The sequence below is a fragment of the Chiroxiphia lanceolata genome, chromosome 4 (assembly GCF_009829145.1).
Source record: "Chiroxiphia lanceolata isolate bChiLan1 chromosome 4, bChiLan1.pri, whole genome shotgun sequence".
NCBI classification, from domain to species: Eukaryota; Metazoa; Chordata; class Aves; order Passeriformes; family Pipridae; genus Chiroxiphia; species Chiroxiphia lanceolata.
In genome coordinates this window covers 51,007,268-51,023,710 of record NC_045640.1, presented here as the reverse complement: position 1 = coordinate 51,023,710, position 16,443 = coordinate 51,007,268, and the positions used below count along the sequence as shown (strand labels likewise).

Here is a 16,443-nt window from a genome sequence, read left to right as displayed (position 1 = left end):
ACGTAATTTCCTGTTGAAACACTGAGATGCTGCCATCTAGTGAAACCTAAGATTTTAAAAGTGCAGTTTTTCTCCTGCAAAGGAAAGGACAGAAAAGGATTGCCAGCATTAGCTTTCTCTTTCCCCTAAAGAATTCAAGAGGTCAACAGGATTCCCACAAAAAAAGGCCACAAACCTGTTTTTCCAAGCAATCTCTTTAGCAATATAAGCTATCAAATTCCAAACTAGGACAACAATGAAAATATTAATCGTGCCAACTATAGTTAAACTGGTGATTTACCAACTTTTCTTTGGTTTCTATTGGTTTAACTTACATTTGTTAAAGCAGAGTTAATATCATCAGACTGAAAAATTCTAGGACAAAGTAATTTGGTGAGAAGCTCACACCAGACATAAAGCTACCCTGATAATATTAAGAAATTTGGTGTCCTGCCTAACCTTTAGTTAGTTTGTCCTCAGAAAAGCCCCTTCTGTGGATAAACTGGGACACATATACACAAAAGTTCAGTTTATCCTGTCTTTCTGCTAAACTATGATAGCTTTCTAGGGCTTTCTAAATCAGCTCCCCAGTAAATAAAATCTTTAATGACTGTTTTCTAAAAGCATTTATCCTTCTGTCCCTAAGGTTTTGCCTCTGAATGCAGACACAGACCTGCTGCAATGAGCTTCTGCTTTTTTTGCTCCATCACCAGAAAAATCTCCAAATCTGGAAATGTTCCAAACAAGCAGTAATTAACAAAAAAACCCCTGGAAATTGTATATGAAAGAGGTAGCTCTCATATATATACACACCTTTTTCCCTTCTGGAAGAAAAAAAAGACAGTTTAATTCATTTATTAGAACACCAAAATGCTGGTACCCGAAGGAAATATCTTTCAATCATAGTGGAAAATAAAGAAAAAAAACCAAACCAACCAAAACACAAAACCCCAACCCAACCCAAAAAAATCCTCCAACCAACCCCTAAACAAAAAACCTGTGACAAATACATCAGCACTTTGCATTTGTCCCTGTAAGAAAATAAATTGCTCTTGCCTGCCTATGGCTGTGGTCAGAAAGAAGACATTTCAGTTCTGAACTCCATAATGGTATTTAGAATCTGTGTATTTTTGGCTAGTAATATCTTCAAATGCTTCCCAAAGCATGTTACAGGTCAGAGCTTGAGAGATAAATGCTTGCAATTTCTCAGTAGTTACCACAGTTGGCAGTTTTCAGCTATTCAAGGCAAATGGATAGTTGGTTCTTTATTGCAGATCTCTGAAGTACCTCCATTAGGTAAATAATCCCTGTGTGACTCTTGCAATTCCAGTAACTGCTGAATGCCCAGGAACATGTCAATGTAGCCATTTGCTTATCACTTTGGGTGACCCAAAATGGAATACTTATGAGACTGAGCATCACTGAGAGCTTTATTCCTTTAAAATAAGGATGATGCTTTTGATGCAGTTATCTTTCTTAGATACGACTTTCTTATCTCATAATAATGGTTTCATTTTTAATGGAGTTGATCCAAGGCTTTGAATGCCAATTCCTATTTAGTTGGCAGTAGAGGGTGTAGGGGCAGGAAAGGGAGGAGGATCTATGTTTTAGACTTCAACCATTTCCTGACAGAGAAAGACTCAGAAAGAATTAAACAAAACTCCAGTGACAGACTTGTGCAATAGTAAGCTTCTGCACAAGTAATTGCTGCAAAAAATTATAGAGAACAGAGACAAGAAGTATAATAATGATGGAAGTGATGAGATTAGTATAAAAAATAGCCTTTAGACACTGAATATTGTAATCAACATCCTTGGATCATACCACAAGTGAAGTGAACAACAGAAAAAATTTTAAATACTTAACACATGAAAGTTTATTGTCAAACTTTCTTATATAAAACATACATAAAAACATTCTCACAACACAGATAAGTAGGCTAGTAAGAGAGTCCATCTTGCCCGAATGATCTGGTCTACATTTAATTCACAAGAGTAGCAGATGAGCATTAAGTCCATTGCTTACTATTGAAAAAAACCCTCCAATACATAACTTCAAACAGATATATTGAAAGATGGTCCAAAATTCAAAGTTACTCTTGGTATCATAATTGGCTGAGCTGCAGAAACATTCTAAGGAGTTTAAGAGGAACCCTGATTGTGTGCTCTATAAACAGAAAATTAGTAACTTCAGTTGCAGATTGTAGTGAAAATGCAGTTTCTGGGGACTTAGAGAAAGCATGGTATAAAAACCACATGCTGAGAAACAAAAAGAATATTTCTTTCCAAGTCAACAGCAGTCAGAAGATACAAATATCAACCGTCCAGAAGAGGGCTGTTTTAGGAATGACAGAATGAAAAGTTTAAGACTGAGAACTTTCACAGTAGGGTAGTTTATGATCCATTTTCCATTTTTTTCTTCAATATAGTATCTTTTCTTTCTTTGCCATCAAAACCCCCCACAACATCAAAACACCAAAGTAGAACATCATCAGATAAGCAGGTTGTGGACATCATGACTACTTTTCCATTTTTGACCTCAAATTCCAGCTTCCCAATCGTGGGAAGTAGCAACTCCAAGACAGCAAGGATGGAAGAGGCTGATGGTTTTTAACCTGAAGCAATTATCTTTTGTATATGCAGATTCTGGCTGTAGCCACTGCAAAGGCAGCTTCCAATACAGCACCTTTACTGGGTGCTACAATCAGGGGCCTTATCTTTGTCTGAAGTCCCAAACAAGTGCTTAAGATGTTCTTCTGTGGACTGTGTGGCCGCAGGACATGTATCTGTACAGAAGACAAGAACATTAAAGCCTTTCTCAATTAGACAAGCTGTAGGAATACAGTGATTTAATCTTGACTAGCATTTTGTATGTCAACTATCAAAGCTTGCCCCTGAGTAGCTTTGTGTTGTGAGGAACTCTGTACTATTACCAAGTTGGCCATCACAAAAACAGCAATGAGTCATGTTCTCTCTGAGAGTCTCCTAGTGGTACCTCAAAAGCAGGTTAACTCTTCAACATGTCTGCTGGGGCCTTCTGAAAGTTGGGGGAAGCAAGTGTAATGATGAGGGCAGTAGCATTAATACACCAGCAGAGACCACTAGGAGACTAGGAGGTGACTTCCCCAGAAGTCACCAGGCCAGATATAAGAAATCAGGAGTGGGGCTAAGGAACTGAAGTCACCATCAAAACTGCTATTACTGCAGCTGGAGCCAGGCAGTGTGGCAGATGCAACACCAAAGACTAAAGCCTACCATCTTGAAAAAAGTCAACCAGCCATTAACTTTCAGTAATTTTACCAGAAGTCTGTGATTAACCAATATAAAGTTAAAAAGCAAAACATTTTAGAGCATCATTATCTAAAAATGATATTTTGCTGATTCACTTTTAAAAATCAGTCATCAGCACTTTCACTGCAGAAAAGAAAGAAGTTTGTATAATCTTCAGGAGGTGAATGATTCATTTAAATATTTCTGTTATGTAGAGCATATATAGCCTCACAGCTCATATGGTCAGCTTTTCAACAGTCAGCTGACTAACCATTCAGGAAAACTGTGTTATCGTGCAAGGTCTGAATATGTAAGTACAGAGCATTTACCCTCAACTCAGACTATCCCTTACATTTTTCCTCTCCAAATCTTTACAGGACAACACCACTATGTTACATACCTGTTAGCATACCGAAGCTGGAATTATCAAAGAAATTTGTTGGACAACTCAGTGGCAGAGGTTTTGATAGGTCCTGAGTCACAATTTCCTGAGAAATAGGTTCCTTGGAGGGCGAAAGCATTTGTCCTTTGAAGAAATATGACACTGTCTTTTTTGGAGACTGTGGTATTGTCTCTCGAGTATTTTCTCTTGAGGATCGTTCTCTCCATTTTAGTGCTCTTTCTTTCCATTTCCTGAGTTCCTCTTTCAGCTGACGCTCATTACTGTAAAGAAAAAAACCCCAGCATTTAATTAAGAATAAAAAAAACAAAACACAGTTCCTTTAAGGAAAAATTCCAGAACACCAGACAGTTCCTATATTTTCAGATGACATACTACAGACATGGCAATGCAATAGTTGTGTATCTTTCAGAGGAAATTTTGTTTTATTTTTTTAAGCTAAAATTCCTCCCAGCATACAATTCAAGTGTATCTTCCAGCATTTAAGAGATTCTAATGAAAATAAGCAATTTAAAGTTCCAAAGCCATTTATGGCGTTATAAGCCATAAATCACTGGCTTTAAGTAAAAATTTATCAAGTGAAAAAATCTAGCAAATTTCAAATTAATGATTAGTTACTTCTATAGGTGTCCCAGAAAGAAACACTAATGACATGCATGGTTAAATACAACAAATGTTTTGACATTTTGCCGGTCAGCTTTACACTTACCTTAGTAGAAGGTCATTTTGTTTCTTCAGGTGCAAGTTTTCTTTCTGTATCTTAGCTTGCTCAGATTTTAGCACGAGTATTTGTGTGCTCTGCACAATACCACTGCCACCACCACAAGTAAGGGGTATTTGGGATTGCTGAGGAGCTGCTTCTTTCAGCACTAGAAAAACAATTTTATAGAGATGTGTGCATTGTTTGGACAGGGATTAAAACCAACTCAATATACTTTTTAGCCTATTCATTTTTGTGGTCTTATATGTAAAACCTCCCTAGGTTACAAGTGCTATTACAACAGCTATTCTTTTTTCTACACAAACACAATGTGAGCTACGACCACAGCAGCTTGTCTCTCCACAAGTGCAAATGTGGCCAGAGAAGTAAACACAGCAACTGCTGTCATTCTAATGTAGTGTATCTGGAGCTAATGTAGTCTGCTTTCCATCTCATCTTTCAATGCACCCAATTCTCCTCATAGCCTTTGAGATACAAGGCCTGCACCTCAATCTCATCTTTAACCATATAACCTTAAAACGTAATGTCAAGAGTCCCTTCTATTTATCTTGAATTTACCAGTAACATCTTGGTCTTGGTGTGCTCTTCTAAGTTCTTCTTTTAGCTTTGTTAACTCTTGTTCTCGGTGTTCTGACAGAGCTTTATAATTAGCAAGTCTGTGAGGCAGGAAGGGAGGAAAGAAACCCAAAACAGAAAACCTCAGTTTAATAATTATTACAGTTGCAGAAGGGCTAGTTTGAATTCCAATGAGATATCAAATACAAGAAATACCCAAGTTACACAAGAAGAACTACATAAACCTGGTTGTCAGTTAGACTGTAGGTAAAGTGCACAAATCCAAAAGTTGGACTAATTATTCTCTGCGTATCCCCTCTCTCTAGTGAATTAGAGAAAGCTTTCAATTACTGCTTTCCCCTTGCCTTCTTTTGTCAGAACAGTTATTTCATTTATGGCTGAACATGGTTGGTTGAGAAATTTTGGTGGGTGTATAGGGAAGGAGTTGTGTAAGCAACCTAAGGTTCATATAGATTTTACCTTCTCTGGAATCTAGACACAATAAAAACCTGTGACAGCTAAAGCTTAATGCTTACTTCTTATTATGTAGGAAAATAGAAAAGCAGAAGCTAAGAACGGAGTAGCAACATAAAATTTGAACTTACTTCATTTCAAAAAGGTTGGATTGTTTCATTCTTTCCATATCACATTTTACCAATTGTGTTTTGAGATGATCAATTTCTTCTTTGTACAACTCAGAACCTTTATCTAATTTGGCCTGAAATGAAAATATTTAGTACAAAGAAAGGCTTGTTACTTAACAATGGAATTAAGGGTTGTTTACCTTGTATCTTTACTATGATCTGCTAGATTTTGCAGGACAAGAATGGGAGCAGGAAGTTATTTTCACTAAGGTGGCCCACATTACCAACTAGCACTATAGTAGCAGTTGGTATCCTACTCTCATGTATTACATGCAGTCATATTTTAGCAAGTTTTGCTGACTTCTGCACAGGTGTAAGCCTGAGAATTTTGGACTAGCATGCAAATGTATTACATTGAAAAAGCAGATCAGGCTTCAGTTTAAAAGTTTTAAATTTTTTTAGAACATTTCACAAATGCATTACAGATAAATTTACCTTCTAATATTATAATATGGGTGGTAAATTTTGCCTCTGAAGGTTGTGCTGGTAGAATATGAAACTGTGTGCTAAATATGCAAGTAGAGTGTTTTTTACTCTAGGAATGCCATAGAGAACAATACGTTGACTTTAGAGCACTATGTTTCATCTACAGCTGTTCTCAAGCATGCTTTTTGTCTTTCATCAGAGGAAAATGAGAATAGTAAAGTATTTTGCTCATACCTGAAGACTCTGATTCTCTGTTAAGGCAGTCCTGAGGCACTTATCCATCTCATTCAGTTTGGCTTGCAGTTGGGTGAGTTCACTTGTCTCTGTTTTTATACTTATCTGTGCTTGTAACTTGTTTATTCTGTCATCTTTCTCTTTGACATTTTCTCCTGCTTCATTTATTACATTTTCCAACTTCTGAATTTTTACTTCCATAGCCTATTGATAAATATCAATCAGTTATGAGTAGTTATGTCAAGAGACAGTAGCTGTAACAGCACACAGTCATATTCTTAGCAAAACCAAAAAACCCAAAATACAAAAAAAAATCCAACACTACAGGCTCAATGGCAACTCTTTGTGCCTAGATCATTATTTTGTGTCCCCTTTTAACAGTCTGGAACACTCAAGTCTAAGAAAAGAAAAAAAGGTTTTGAAGAAGGGTAACTGTGACAAAAAAGCTAGGAAAGAGAAAGAGTCCTCAATTCCTATGATTAGAGAGTACTTTTCTCCAGCTTTGTATTTGACATAGTGAATACCATATACTTACAGGAAGCATCCAGAGTATCACACTACTAAAATCAATACTTCAAAACCAAATGAAAACATTTCATATGAATTTCTAAACTGACATCTATTTGTGTACAGAAATCAGGTAATTAAAATACATTATAGGCAAGAGCTCAAACTTGAAAATAAAAAAGCTACTAAAATGTACACTCTGGGCTAACGTATTGTGGTGGCACAGATTTATAGTTGCCAGTCAATCTTTATTTTCAGTTTGGAGTACTCTCACTTAGAAAGCAAGCATCAAAGAAGTTTTCCTTAGAAACAAGCATTGGTACCTTTACATCTTGTTCTGCAGCCTTTAATTTATTATGAAGCCTATAGTTTTCTTCTTTTAACATGAGACTGGCAGAGCTACCAGGGGCCAGTTTTTCTTTTAGAGTGTTTAGATCCTGAAGCAACTCTTCATTTTTCTCTTTTCTCTGCTTCAACTCAACATCAGCATTTTTACTGTCATTGGAAGTTCTGGCATCCAGTTCTGAAGAAAGCTGAAGGAGCATCTGCAGTAGCGTCATAGAGATAAAATTTTAAATAATTTCTGAATCAGCTAGAAATAAGACAAGTAAAATAACAGGAAATATCTTGGCCTGTATTAATTTCACATTCTTGTTTCAGTGTCCCATTTGAAAATGCTTGCTATCAGAAATGTAATCAGTAACATTTATAAAGAGCGGCTTCGTTTCCAAAAGAGAAGATGATAGTACATTGCAGGATTACCAGTGTTGCTGTGTTAACTCAAGCACTATTACAGAAACAAAGGAATATATTAGAACTTCTTGAATACCAGTAACAGAAAGAAACACAACTATTCAGAATTTTTTGCTAGAACATAGTCACTGACTGAAGAAAGTTAAACTGTTTTAGAGAAAAAATACACATTGGGCTATTCTAGAAACCCATATATTTAATACATCAGACAAAGACACACTTGTCAGGAAATTACAAATATACAAGATTTTTGTTTGTTTGTTAAAAGCTTTGATCCACAAGCTTTTTTCCAAAAAGTTTGCCAACACTGGGAAATCCTGATGAAGTCAAGACTGTCTATTGATTCTACAGAAGAAACTTTTTAAAATAGGCTAAACTTAACATTTAATCAGGAAGATGAAATCTCATGAAATCCGCTCATGATGCACTTAACCCTGAGAAATGCTGTCTTATTTTCCAAAGAGGGCAAGAAGTAAAAAGAAAGAAAAGAGAAAGGAAGGCTGCACTGTCTCTAGAACAACTTGACTTTTTGAAATTAGAAAAGTGTAATATGAATTACAACTGAGTTTTAAAAATGGCTAAAGTAGTTTTGATGAAGTTTGGCAAGCAAAGCTATATAACGATTTTGAACCTACAGTTTCCAGAATTCAGATTAAGACGACCAGAAAGCAAGTTTCCAAGTTTGGATGCATGAGGAAATCTCTAAGATGTAAGAGTAGTTAGAAGATTTTTATAGTAAAGTAAGAGTATAGTAAGTGCTGATAATAAATGAATAATCATTCAAGAGCCTTTGTGTGTTTTGTTTTCAATCAGATTAGGCATTTACAGACTACTTATACCAAATACATTTCTGATTCTATAACATTTAATTTTACCTTTACTTTAGGAGTCCAGAAGTTAATGACTTGCAAAAGCCTTTCAGTATCTTTCTTTAACTCTTCTTCCAGTTCCTCTGCATTACAGTGAGTTCCTGAACAAGCTTCCCAGAACTGTACTGTTTCTTTTCTAGCACTTTCTTGCTGCTGTAACTCTGCCTCTATACAGAGAAGTTCACTTTCCATTTCTGATACATCTTTGAGAATGCTCTTAAAAAAGGGAATTAAAATTTAAATATCACTTTGATAACCATATGTCTAAATATACATTCTGTCCTCTTAGCTATCAATACAGCAGGAAATCTGTTTTAGCACCTATTTATCATATAAAATGAGTTTTGCTATACATTACACCCTACTGGGAAAATGAGAAGACAATCTGCATTGTTGGGGCAGGTGGGAAGGGGAAAAAGTAAAAGTTGATTTCATTGTTTTAAAAGTCATCTTGGTACTAGGCAGTATGTATTTTACAGGGCAAATAAGTAAATAACATTCCCACTATTTTCTAACCTATTAATTTTATTTTCAGCCACTTTACAAAATGGAATCTTCACATTATAGAACTAGTAGCATAAAAAAAATACTAACACAATTCCTTCATCCTCCTTAAGTGAAGTCTTAACAGATCATAGAATCATAGAATCAGCTGGGTTGGAAGGGACCTCCGAGATCATCAAGTCCAACCCTTGATCCAACACCACCGTGGTTACTAGACCATGGCACTAAGTGCCACATCCAGTCCCTTTTTAAAAATCTCCAGGGACGGAGAATCCACTACTTCCCTGGGCAGCCCATTCCAATGTATGACCACCCTCTCTGTAAAGAAATTCTTTCTAATATCTAACCTAAACCTCCCCTGGCACAACTTGAGACCATGCCCTCTTGTCTTGCTGATAGTTGCCTGGGAAAAGAGACCAACCCCCACCTGGCTACAACCTCCTGTCAGGGAGTTGTAGAGAGTGATGAGGTCTCCCATGAGCCTCCTCTTCTCCAGGTTGAACAACTCCAGCTCCCTCAGCCTCTCCTCATAGGACTTGTGCTCGAGTCCCTTCACCAGCCTAGTTGCCCTCCTCTGGACCTGCTCCAGCACCTTAATATCCTTCCTGAACTGAGGGGCCCAGAACTGGACACAGCACTCCAGGTGTGGCCTCACCAGCACTGAGTCCAGGGGAAGAATCACTTCCTTGGACCTGCTGGCCACACTGTTCCTGATACAGGCCAGGATGCCATTGGCCTTCTTGGCCACCTGGGCACACTGTTGGCTCATGTTCAGCTTCTTGTCAATCCAAACTCCCAGGTCCCTTTCTGCCTGGTCGCTCTCCAGCCACTCTGTCCCCAGCCTGTAGCGCTGCAGGGGGTTGTTGTGGCCAAAGTGCAGGACCCGGCACTTGGTCTTGTTGAACCTCATCCTGTTGGAATCAGCCCAATTCTCCAACGTATCCAGGTCCCTCTGCAGAGCCCTCCTGCCTTCCAGCTGATCAACACTCCCCCCCAGCTTAGTGTCATCTGCAAATTTGCTGATGATGGACTCAATCCCCTCATCTAAATCATCAACCAGATAAACCTAATGCCATTAGATGAGCACCACCACATCACCCCACGCCTTGAAAGATGAAGTCTTTAATATCTGAATTTTTTTCAAATATTACCTCTGCATCCAAGTGGAAACTCTGCAGCCCTTCACTGATGTTTAATTCTTGAGACGGTATTTCATTCTGGTTCAAATGAATCTTCCTGAGATACTGAATCTCGGCTTGCAGATGATCTTGTCTTCTCTTTTCCTCAAGCAATTCCATTTTATACTTGTTAACAGCAGTATGATAGTCTCTTTTCTTTGTGCAAACACGACTGAACATAAACTGTTGTAGAAGCACAGGATGTATCAGTGAGCATGCTTTAAAACAGTACCCTGCATCCAGCTAAAATTCCATATTTTACAATTTATTCTATTTACTCTCCAAGCCTGCAGGTGTCCAGAAAAATTAACAAATGACTAAGAAAATTAGGTTCATGTGTTTTATAGCAATGGCATATAAGACTTTTAGTCAAGACAGCATTTTGCAAGTATACCACATCTCGTAGACTCCTAAAAAGGCCAAAAAGTCTAAAAAGCTCCAGACAGCCTTCCATGAATCTCAACTTTGAAAAGCAAACTAATTTTTGGAATATTTATTTCCTCTTAGAGTTATGAAAGGTGCAGATGATCTATGAGAATAATATCAGTGTGATGATTTAAAACTTTTGTTCTAGTTGAGATTACTAGTTTAATGTCTTAAACATCTTTAACCATAAAAGCCATCTATGGGGAAAAAAAAGAAAAAAAAATCAAACCTAAAACCCCTACTTGAAGTTATAAAATAAGGCTATTTGGATTATTAGTTCAGCTGCTTAGTTAATGGATATCTATAGACATGACTGACTCTCAAGATTATGTGCAGTGTTTTTTGTAAACTAGACATGAACCTTGCCCTCTCTCCCCAGGCCCATCCATGTTTCCCTCCCCCCAACCAACAAAACCCCAACCCTTAATATTTCATGGTAAATAAAGAAATAGAAAAAACATTATCATTTATGGTACTTCTGCATATGATAACAGGAATACTCTCCCAATTTACCTTAACTTTTTTCTGATAATTATAGTTCAATGAAGAAACTGATTCCAATTTGGGGAAGGTCTGCAAGACTATAAAATCAAACTACTTGGCTAGTTTTGCAGAGTAAACGTGCATCTCCAATGCAACTTGCACATCTCTTTCTCCCACAAAGAAACACACTATAAGTCATCTACAATTTGATTTATGGAGTACAGAAAAAAATTTCAATTCCTAATTAAAATGGAATAATATTAATGAAATAATACTGTGCAAAGCAGCTGAACTACAGTCAAAAATTAAGACTGATTAACATAACTACGCAGTTCCAGTTGTCTAAGATTGTAAAGCATTTACTCCTATCAGCTTATTTTCTATAATATATGGATTCCCAAAAATCAAAGCTATAGTACATAAAATCCTAGCTGTCAATACTGAGAACTTATTAAAAAAAAAGAACCAAACTCAAGCAATATGAAGCATCCACATCTTGGTACCTTCAGTTTGTTCAATAAACTCTGGAGATGACCGTTTAGTTTCTCATTTTCAGTTTGAAGTCTTTTGACTTGTTTACTCTGTACCAAGGAAAGCTGAGGCAGTATCACAGCTATCAGCGCTTTCTGACTATTCAGTTCACTCTTCAGCTTAAGAGACACTGTAGAGAGGCATTCACACCTCTTCCCCATATTTGAAAATTTCTCAAGAAGCTCCTAAATGCAAGTGAAACAAATTAATTCATTAACAACAAGGGAAAGTGTGATTAGCCATAAACAGAAGCTTAAAATAAACGACGAGACTCCAGAACTAACCTCTACAGTATGCATTGGTTTTACAACAGAAAAGTTAATAGGACTAAGACTTCAGTTTTGACTTGCCACAGGGATAAGATAAAAACACTAGGCTAGGGACAAAAGCAGAAAATTTCTTAGTCTCCCAGCAAGTCATTTCACAAACTCAAATTATTTTCATGGTTTAGATTGCCCAGCCACATCCAGACTTGTAGATCAGGCCTCAAAAAAATTGTTGCCTGTTCACAAGTTTGTCAGCTGGCCTCAGGGTGGGCTCCCACATTATTTACTTGGTCCTTTCTCAAAGGAAAGAGATCATAAAATTGTTCCTAGCACTTTGCCATAAAAAGAAAGGTGTGATCAAGCAGTGAGCAGGATGAGGAATGCAACAGGCTTGAAGGTACTCCCCAGTAAAGGGCAACTAAAGTATCGCCTCTCAAGCTACATTATATATTTTAAAGCATAAAACTCCTTTGGAATACTCTCTCCATCGTTCGTTGTTAATTGAAAGAACCAGGATTCACCAGTTTTAACTCTTTTACCCCACAGCAAAAACACTGGAACTGACATATGCTCTGCATCCAACAAGAGTAAGTACTAGATTCTTAACAAAACTGTACAAGAAGGAGGTACACAAGATTCTACCTATTACAGAAGTCAAAGGGAAGAGTGCCGTTAAAAGGGATCAATTGGTATTACTTCCCTCATTATTAGCTCCCTACTGCTGATGTAGGATAGAGATGGAGAAAGCTACATGTGATTGATTTTTGCAATTTGGTTCTTTACCACTTTTGTCGTTAACTGAAGCAGCACTCAGGGCTCCTCTAGCACATACAGAATGATGCCAGATTCTGCTGCACAGACATACAGTCTGCAGTACAATACTACCGTACTTTAAAATTCATAAATTCTGGTTTATTTTGGCTTTCAGTAGGTTAATAGTACTTCTCATATCTGTGTGAAAGTGTGCACTCAGGATAGTAAACCAACAAAAGGTCTGAGGATTTACAGGAATTAATTTATTTGAAGCCAATTTATTATTTGATGGGGAGTAATGGAAGGGAGCATTTGGGGGGATTTTGCAAAAAATTGGGGTTACTGGACAGTAATGAAAGCAAGTAAGATGTTCTGTGAACATTAAATTGAACTTTTCAGTTGAGACAAGATGTGCAATCACTGAACAGCAACAGCAAATCAACTGATCCCATGGTTTGCAGCTTAGCAAGATATGCAAACCATTTTATACCTAATACAAGAGGTTTATGCTCCAGGACAAGTGGCACTAAGATTTTACATGTAGCCTTAGAAGAATCAGAGAAATAAGTTTACCTTAATGTTCAAGCTTTTTTCCTTCAGGCTGTCATCAGCCACCTGCTCTGCAATAACCACTGGGTTTACCTGAATGGACATATCATTCAGGTTTCTCTGCTTCAGTTGGTCTAAAGCACGTTCCAGTTTTGCATTTGTTTCAACACACTAAAATAAAGACAGACATATTTAAGTACCATTCAAGAAGAGAATTTATGAGTAACTTAGATATGCAAATTGCAACACCCACCATCTCACAATCTCTTTGCAATTCTGTCTTGAGCTGGTCCCGCTCAGTCCTGACGTCCTGAAGAAGTTTTTGTAGCTCATCTTTTTCTTGATTAACTGATGCAATTTGTTCTCTAAGTTGGAAAGAGTGACTAGTTCTTTCAGCTAATAACTGGTCTTTTTCACATGATACACTATTTAGTGTGTCAGTTAACTGTTGAATCTACAATAAATAGTGGAGAAAAAGAAAGAAATTGCAATTTGATAGCCATGGTCTGAATACTCCGCTATGAAGTACTCAGATCAGTTTTGTCAAATACAAAGAACACAATTTCCAACAACTAAAATTCACATTAACAGTGAGAGAAGTTTAAAAATAATTTTGCTGTTCTAATAACTCAGAAAAAGAAATTCTAAAGAAAAGGAGTAGCCTGACACCCAGAGAACTCTTGGTCAGCTTTAGTGTTCTGTAAAGCAAGAAAGTAAATGAAAAGGCAGTCAATATATGTCCATATCACAAGAAAATTAAAATAAATAGAAGATAAGCATAAAAGATGGACATTGGATTTGTCTTTATATTTGCTCTAATGAACAGTGACATTTCCTAATCTGAAGCAATCCTCAATCATACTTTTTGATCAACAAAGGAACAGTTTGACAGGTTAAAGTCTAAGGAGTGAAGACTGAAAAAAGACTGAATTGGCAAGAGCTGAGTGCAAGACTCTCAAACTTTATCTGTTATATAGAAAGTGTGCAAAGCATTAAGGATTCCAAACCCGCTTAGGTACATGCTGTCTACACAGTACCTTTTAAAATCAAAATACATGTCCAGTTACTGATCGTTATAATAAAACTGACACATTTGATAAATTGGCATTTGTTCCAAAGCACTGACAAACCCAACTGGTTACAAAGCTGAGAAAAGTTAAGGATGCTATTTCTAAATATCAGTAGAGAAACTTGTACAAAATTCTTTGCCCATGTTCATGATTGTTTAGCAAGCATAAAAATAACATGCTGGGAACTAAAATTTAAACTGTCTTTGTGCTGATCAAAAGTTTAGCACGTCAGTAATAAAACATCAGAAGACAAAGTAGCTACTAAACCCCAAACCCCTTCACCTTGCTTGTAAGGCTGTCCTCCAAAATCTCTGACCGTCTCTGGACCTTTAACAAATGTTCTTCTCTTTCTTTACAAGTCTCCACCATTTGTTGCAGCTCATCTTTCTCCTTACTAAGTACAGTGATTTTCTCAAGCTGTTGACAAACTTGCTCATTCATTGTCCTTTCAATTTGTTCTTTTTCTGCCAGTAGCTTGCCATATTCAGATGAGACATGAGTCAGCCTTTCAGTTACTTCAGTGAGCTGAAAGAAAAAGTCAAACCCAGTATTAATATTTCTAATCATCTGTAGTGTGGGTAGAATTAACTTGGTAGTTTGGAAAAAAAGCAACCAGTAACATTCCAAGTTCCTAAATCTTCTTGTCCCACTAATCAGGTTCTGATCTGAGGAGAATGTTATTCAATCATATTTCATAAGCGTTATTTGCACATATGGGTTGTTATAACAGGATTATCATACAGAAGACATGTCCATTAGTTTCCTGCTATAATAAGCAAAACCAATATAACAGTTTTCTTAAAAGTCAACAAAATTTCAGTGCTTCTGTCTCATTGAGAGTCAAAAGTGAACGTGGAAAAACCTACAGGCCCTTCTAGTTCCATAAAAATGTCTCCATTGCTGTCTCCACACCAGATGGAAGACATTACCACGTGTAAGAATGAACCCTAAAAGCCTAAAAGCTTAAGACGTGAAATAACAAGGAGATAGGAAATTTCTAATAGTGCAACAAGTAAAGCATAAGCTAAACTGCCTTAAAGTTGCTCAAGGCTCTTTGGGGCTACATAGTTAAAATACATTATTAAAATTTTAAAAAATTTAAGACTGGGAAAACGCATTGAGGTTCAAAGTGCAGTACTGATGGCAAAAAATATTCTGTCATTCAGCACTAAGACATATTTAGTTATAAATAAGGGTGGTAGGTTGCAGGTCAAACTGCATTTGCTCATCCTTTCCCTGCCTCTGTTTTCATGGAATTCTATTGAGAAGCAGTACAGGGCAAAAAAAAGAAAGTAAAAGCTATCAGTTAAGTTTCATTATTTACATTTACTGGACCCTCTGCAAACTGAAGCCTGCAGAAGACGTGGGTTGCCATACATGATGGAATTTTTAATTTACTTGACAAAACTCTTTCTGACCTTCTGCTGCAGTTCATCAGTTTTTTCCTTCAATGCCTCTTGCGCTTTCGAGAGTTGATTTTCTTTCTCTGAAATGTTTTCTTTCAGCTCCACAATAGTCTCCTGATGTTGTCCAAGAGATCTGTGAGTACACTGCAACTCTTTCTCCATCTCTGAATTCTTTGGACACAATTGAAGTACATTAACACCCGAACAACGCTTCCAAAATCTAAGGCAGAAGTTTACTAAAGCTATTATCCTACAGGAACAGGACTATTTTTATTACCTTTCTTATTGTCTCCTGTACAGTTTCTCTTAGCTGGTCTCTCTCGTTCTGGAGATTTTCCAGTTGCATTTTAAGATCATCCTCTTCTCTTTCTGTCTGGGTGCTCACTTCCTGACAGTCATGCAGTTTTGGAATAAAATCTCTTCTCCCCATTTTATCAGATTCTCCTTCGTATTCACTGGCCTTCGCTTCCTCCATTTCATGCAATTTCCTTTGTGCCTGGCTGAGCTCTTCTCTCAGAACAAATAACTCTTGCTCAAGAGATTTTCCTTGGACCTCTGGTACCTATTTTATGCAAAGATAGATGTCAACACATTTAGGAAAATAGCTTTAACAGAAGTATACCTGAGCTTTGACATGTGCAGTATGTAAAATAAAGGTGCTGTCTTAGAGAGATTTGTGGCTTTCTTAGAATAATAAAATTTGTCTGAACACAACATGCAATTCAAGTTTTTTGAAATAAGAGACATGTAAAAATAAGATTTGAAGCAAGGACTTCTGAAACAAGTTACCAGAAGCAGAATTTCATTGTCATAATTTAAGCATGGGTGAACAACAATGATGAAAACAAAAATGCCCAACAAATCCCTCCCCCTCCCAAAACTAGAGATCTTATCTGTCTTTCTAGTCTCAGCAGTAGTTG

General features: G+C 37.0%; 1 protein-coding gene across 6 annotated transcripts in view; it reads right to left on the bottom strand.

The window, feature by feature from the left end:
* Window positions 1-1,828: 1,828 nt before the first annotated feature.
* The window catches only part of CENPE (centromere protein E), a 39,593-nt gene continuing 24,978 nt past the window's right edge, over window positions 1,829-16,443 (bottom strand). For 5 of the 6 annotated variants that reach the window (XM_032686900.1, XM_032686901.1, XM_032686902.1 and 2 more), the window contains 15 exons: window positions 15,801-16,085; window positions 15,536-15,694; window positions 14,400-14,642; window positions 13,301-13,501; window positions 13,072-13,218; window positions 11,452-11,664; window positions 10,013-10,222; window positions 8,364-8,573; window positions 7,059-7,280; window positions 6,229-6,432; window positions 5,530-5,642; window positions 4,928-5,025; window positions 4,358-4,517; window positions 3,649-3,911; window positions 1,829-2,764 (listed from right to left, as the gene is read on the bottom strand). In XM_032686900.1, coding sequence (XP_032542791.1) covers window positions 2,667-2,764; window positions 3,649-3,911; window positions 4,358-4,517; window positions 4,928-5,025; window positions 5,530-5,642; window positions 6,229-6,432; window positions 7,059-7,280; window positions 8,364-8,573; window positions 10,013-10,222; window positions 11,452-11,664; window positions 13,072-13,218; window positions 13,301-13,501; window positions 14,400-14,642; window positions 15,536-15,694; window positions 15,801-16,085 — 2,826 coding nt within the window. In that variant the 3' untranslated portion in view covers window positions 1,829-2,666. The remainder of the gene's footprint in view (window positions 2,765-3,648; window positions 3,912-4,357; window positions 4,518-4,927; window positions 5,026-5,529; window positions 5,643-6,228; window positions 6,433-7,058; window positions 7,281-8,363; window positions 8,574-10,012; window positions 10,223-11,451; window positions 11,665-13,071; window positions 13,219-13,300; window positions 13,502-14,399; window positions 14,643-15,535; window positions 15,695-15,800; window positions 16,086-16,443) is intronic. The other variant, XM_032686903.1, reaches the window with a different exon arrangement.